The sequence below is a fragment of the Hemitrygon akajei genome, chromosome 18 (assembly GCF_048418815.1).
Source record: "Hemitrygon akajei chromosome 18, sHemAka1.3, whole genome shotgun sequence".
Taxonomy (NCBI): Eukaryota; Metazoa; Chordata; class Chondrichthyes; order Myliobatiformes; family Dasyatidae; genus Hemitrygon; species Hemitrygon akajei.
Window position 1 is genome coordinate 22,029,302 of NC_133141.1, and position 6,000 is coordinate 22,035,301.

The 6,000-nt window shown below is 46.4% G+C and overlaps 1 protein-coding gene across 2 annotated transcripts in view; it reads left to right on the forward strand.

The window, feature by feature from the left end:
- rdh5 (retinol dehydrogenase 5 (11-cis/9-cis)) overlaps positions 1-5,661 on the forward strand; it is a 79,785-nt gene extending 74,124 nt beyond the window's left edge. For both annotated transcript variants that reach the window (XM_073071054.1, XM_073071053.1), the window contains exon 5: positions 3,758-5,661. In XM_073071054.1, coding sequence (XP_072927155.1) covers positions 3,758-3,981 — 224 coding nt within the window. In that variant the 3' untranslated portion in view covers positions 3,982-5,661. The remainder of the gene's footprint in view (positions 1-3,757) is intronic.
- Positions 5,662-6,000: the final 339 nt, after the last annotated feature.

The following is a 6,000-nucleotide window of genomic DNA, read 5'->3' on the forward strand; positions in this document are numbered from 1 at the left end:
CATGTACAGGCACCATTGGCACATTATTGAGGTCCCCAAGCAATGGTTTGACCACGTCAATGTGGCACTTGTTGGCCCTCTTCCCCCCTTCTGCGGTTTTACGCAACTTCTTACCTTGGTGGATCATACCACCAGGGGGCCAAAGGCTATCCCTCCAGCAGGGGGCCAGAGGCTATCCCTCCACCAGGGGGCCAAAGGCTGTCCTTCCACCAGGGGGCCAAAGGCTATCCCTCCACCAGGGGGCCAAAGGCTGTCCTTCCACCAGGGGGCCAAATGCTGTCCCTCCACCAGGGGGCCAGGGATCATCACTCCAGCAGGGGGCCAAAGGCTGTCCCTCCACCAGGGGGCCAAAGGCTGTCCTTCCACCAGGGGGCCAAATGCTGTCCCTCCACCAGGGGGCCAAAGGCTGTCCTTCCACCAGGGGGCCAAATGCTGTCCCTCCACCAGGGGGCCAGGGATCATCACTCCAGCAGTGACGATGGCTGCAGACGTGCCTCGGGTGTTCATCAGCACCTGGGTTGTTTGGTTTGATGCCCCATTTGATATTTCCTCTGACAGTGTTCCCCAATTCATATCAGACTTCTGGGCTGCGATGCCCCAGAACCTCAGCATTAGGCTACATCACACCATGGCGTACCACCCACAGTCCAATGGCCTAAGCAAACGGTTTCACTGCTCCTTAAAGGCTGCTCTGAGAGCTTCCATGACAGATAGTGGTGGCATGATCATCTCCTATGGGTCCTGCTGGCGCTCAGAACAACTCTGAAAGAGATCCTACAGTTGCCCGTGGCAGAATTGGTATATGGGCAGCCGTTATGACTGCCAGGGGATTTCATTCCTACTGCCATGACCACCTGGTCGGCCTCTCAACAGCATTCCACCCTCCTCAGTAAATTCAACTCCTTTTCACCTATTCCTACCTCCCATCATGGTGTACAGCACTCTTGGGTTCCTGTTGACCTACATTCCGCCTCGTTTGTTTTCGGCCTCCGTGATGCACACCAACATCCCCTTCGGCCCCCTTACGATGCATTTTGGAACAGAAAAGACTTCTATCATAGATAAAAGAGGTAAACCTGAATGTATTTCAGTAGATCGCCTTAAACCAGCCCATCAAAAGTTGAAAGATTCCACAACCATGCCCCTGCCATCACGACAAGACAATGAGTGTGTCAACGCATCTCTGGATGAACCAGAGGCACCTGCGATTCCTCCATCCATGGGACACAGAACCTGAGCCAGGGGGCTTGTCTCAGCTCCAGACAAGCTCACAATGCTGGTTTTAGTGAAATCTGGGGGGAGCTTGTGTAGGGTAACATAATGGGTGGAAAAATACATAATTCACAACCACGAGGAAATCTGCAGATGCTGGAAATTCAAGCAGCACACACAAAATGCTGGTGGAACGCAGCAGGCCAGGCAGCATCTATAGGGAGAAGCACTGTCGCCGTCTCGGCCCCGAAATGTCGACAGCGCTTCTCCCTATTGTTGCTGCCTGGCCTGCTGTGTTCCACCAGCATTTTGTGTGTGCTGCTTTAATTCACAACCACCAACATTGAGATGGGGTTCAACTTAAGAGGCTGGTCTGACGTGATGACATAATTGCGGAGAAGTTTTCTTGCCATGCTTTGAGTTCTGTGTTTGGGGTACAATAAATGAGTTATTACTGTTTATCTTAAACATAAGACACCTCATGCCGCTTTATTTGCAAAAATCTACATCCCTATCTCCCTTGTCATGGCCCTGCACTTTATGTGATGCCTTGCACTGCATTTCTCTGTAACTGTAACACTACACCCAGTGGCCACTTTATTAGATCTCTCCTGTACCTAATAAAATGGCCACTAAGTGTAGGTTCATGGTCTTCTGCTGCTGTAGCCCATCCACTTCAATATTAAGGTGTGTTGTGCATTCAGAGATGCTCTTCTGCACACCACATTGGAATGCATGGTTGTTTGAGTTTCTGTTGCCTTCAGGTTAGCTTGAACCAGTCTGGCCATTGTCCGTTAGACATTGGAGCAGAATTAGGCTATTCAGCTCATTGAGTCTGCTCTGCCATTTCATCATGACTGATCCATTTTCCTCTCAACCCCATTCTCCTTCCTTCTCCCCATAACCTTTCACACCCTGACTAATCAATAACCTATCAAACTCCACCTTAAATATACCTAATCACCTGGCCTCCACACTGCCTGGCAATAAATTCCACAGATTCACCACTCTCTAGCTAAAGAAGTTCCTCCTCAACTCCATTCTAACTGGACATCCCTCTATTCTGAAGCTGTGCCCTCTGGTCCTAGACTCCCTACTATAGGAAACATCCTCTCCACATCCACTCTATCAAGGCCTTTCTGAGATCCCCCTGATTCTTCTAAATTCCAATGAGTACAAGCCCAGAGACATCAAATGTTCCTCATATGATAACCCTTTCATACCCAGAATGATTATCATGAACCTCCTCTGAACCTTCTCCAATGTCAGCACATCCTTTCTTAGATAAGGGGCTCAAAACTGCTCACAATACTCCAAATGAGGCCTCACCAGTGCCTTATAAAGTCTCAAAATTACATGCTTGCTTTTATATTCTAGTCATCTCAAAATGAATGCGAACATTGCATTTGTCTTCCCCACCACTGACTCAACTTGCAAGTTAACCTTTAGGGAATTCTGTATGAGGACTCCCAAGACCCTTTGCATCTTAGCTTTTTGAATTTTCTCCCTGTTTGGAAAATAGTCTATGCTTTTATTCTTTCTACCAAAGTGCATGACCATACACTTCCCAACACCGTATTCCATCTGCCACTACTTCCTCATTCTCATAATCTAAGTCCTCTGCAGACTCGCTGCTTCCTCAACACAACTTACCCCTCCACCAATCTTAGTACTGTCCGCAAACTTGGCTGCAAAGCCATCAATTCCATCATCTAAATCACTGATATATAATGCAAAAAGAAGCGGTCCCAACACAGACCCCTGCGAAGCACCACTGGTCGTCAGCAGCTAACCAGAGAAAGCTCCCTTTATTCCTCTCCTTGCCTCCTGCCAATTAGCCAATCTTCTACCCATGCCAGTATCATTATGGTTCTGTGGTTCAATATTCTATTCTCCTCTCAGTAACAAGGCAATTTAGCTCACAGAACTGCCGCTCACTGGATGCTTTTTTTTGTTTTTCGCACCATTCTCTGTAAACTCTGGAGACTGCTACGCATGAAGATCCCAGGAGATCAGCAGTTTCTGAGCTATTTAAACCACCCCGTCTGGCACCAACAATCATTCCACAGTCAAGGCCACTAGGATCACATTTTCTCCCCCGTTCTGATGTTCGATCGGAACAACAACTGAACCATATCTGCATGCTTTCATGCACTGAGTTGCTGCCACATGATTGGCTGATTAGAGATTTGCATTAACGAGCAGGTGTACAGGTGTAACTGATATATGTGTAATGCACCTGTATTTTTGGACACTATTACAGCTGGGTTCGGAGTTCATTTCAGTGCCGTCTGCAAGGAGTCTGGGCAGTCTACCGCAAAACGCATGGATTTCCTCTCTAAATAAAATAAAATCAAGTGGCCACCGAGTTTATATTCTGCATTCTGTTTCTCTTCCCTTGTGTATTACCTCAATATACTTATGTTGGAATGATTTGACTGGCTGGCAGGCAAATGAAAGCTTTTCACTGAAACTCAGCACATGTGGTAATGATAAACCAGTTACCAAGAATAAACAGCTTTCTTTTTGTCATTTCTCTTTCCAGATTTGAAGGTCCAGAAGTTTTCCATGAACATCCTCTGTGACAGTGACCTGTCAAAAGTCACCAACTGCATGGAGCATGCGCTCACTGCCCAATACCCCCGCACGCGGTACGCAGCTGGATGGGACGCCAAGTTGGTCTGGATTCCGCTTTCATACATGCCGACGGTTGTTTGTGACTTCCTGCTCTCCAACTTGATTCCGAAGCCTTTATCAGACATCCAGTAGGTGGGGTTGAAAGTCAGCCTTCAGATTGGAATGAAGGGATGGGGCTTTCCCGATTCCCACCATTTCCAGAGCTTTCACTTGTTAGTTTCTCTCCTGTCGTATCCCTTCCCCAGCTCTCCAAGTCCAAGAAACGGGATCACTGGCATCATACCTGAGGCCATCGAGTGAGCAAATCAACAACACTGTTGTCTTCCCCCCCAAAATTAAGTCACCACCACCCCACCCCCCCATGTTTCGTAGGTGAGAGATGTAGGTGTAGCCTGATCAGTCCTTAGGAGTGCTAACTGTTACTCTGTCATTGCTATATTGACCTATTCACTAGATCTTGTGAAGTGACAGCCACTCCCATTGGTAAGAGGCTACCATGGCAGGGTAGCTGTTGGTTTCAAGGCCTCCCCTTGCATTTACCTGAGACATCTCTTGATAGTCATGCTGGAACTATTCATTAAACACAATAGGAGCAGGAGAAGGCCTCCAGTTCCCTCCAGCCTGTCCCACCATTGACCTAATCATGTTCGATCTATGCAGGCCTCAAACCCTTCTCCTTGCTGCTTCCCCATAACCCTCAATTCAAAAATTACTCAACCCCCACCTTAAATACTGTATATTCACTGACTGAGCTACCACCACCCCCTGTGGGGTAGAGAATTGGAGAGATTCCCCATTCTCCAAGAAGAAATTTCTACACACCTGCCCTTATTTTTGAGTTGGCTGAAAACATCTCAATATCAATCCTGTCATGCCCCAATTGTGAGAGGGTTGAAAGTGGGAAAAAGTTCCAGTCTTGGTCACTTAGGCATACATATTGACAATGTGAACAATAGTCAGCAAGGTGCCTGTTGGCAAGCGTTCTCTGAAATCTACAACCAAAGCAGAAAAGGTAATGTAGCTTCAGCAAAAAAATCGAGCCAATAATCTTATCTGAACTGAAAAAAATAAATAGCTCCTCGGATAACTGGCCTTGTTTGCACAGTGCAACTTGAGATGTTCGTTCTGAGCCGTTCAGATCAAGCTGTTCAGTGAAAGATCAATGAGTCAAAAAAAAACTGCAGATTCTGCAAATCTAAAATAAAACCAGAAACTGCTGGCAACTCTCAACAGGTCAAGCACAGCGAGAGAAACAGTTAACATTTCAGGTTGGAGATCCTTTGTCTGAACTGGGAAAGAAAGGAAACTGTTTTGGTTTTCTTTTCCCCATTTTTGATGAAGCTTTAACTGTTTCTCCCTCCACAGATGCAGCCTGACCCGCTGTGTTTCCAGCATTTTCTGGTTTATTTGCCCAGGATTGATCCCTAGACTGGTCATGGGGATTTATAAGCAATGTTGGTAACCCTGGGGTGGGGGAGTAAATCAGCCAGCTTATCTACTTGCTGATTAACTAGCCGGCAACCCACAGTGAAACTGCAGGTAGTGACACCAAGACCTGGGTCCTTAATTGATTGTTCAGTGAAAATGCTCCCAATGCTCTCAGATGGCAAAGTGCTGGAGGAAACCCTGTAAGAGGAGTCTGCCTATGCCTCCAGGACATGGTACAATTGGTGAGTGTGGGGGAGGGAGTGAAACATATTATCTCTGTAAAACACGTTAATCATATTGTTATTAATTATGATGATAATTTTGGCTAACTATAGCAAAGCTGAGAATACCTGTATCAATACAATAAAATTTTCTAGCACTCTTTTGGCTTTCCATTTGATTCCATCTTTTTAACAACCAAAAGTGAAACAAGCAAACTGATGAATGCTGGCATTTATACTAAATGTGAAGCAACTCCCACCTCTCTTCATTTCACCTGGATTCAGTGCGGATTGTGTCATATGCATTCTGCTCTGCATGTCATTAACTAATGACTTGTGAAATTCATGCCTTGGAGGGTAGTGCTCCCAGCTTGTAGTCAAAAGTTTGTGGATTCAGGCCCCCCTCCACAGACCTGAGCACATAATTTAGCCCAGTGTCAGTGTAGGAAATGCCACATTTTTGAATGAGATGTCACACCAAATGCCATCTTCCCTCTCAGGT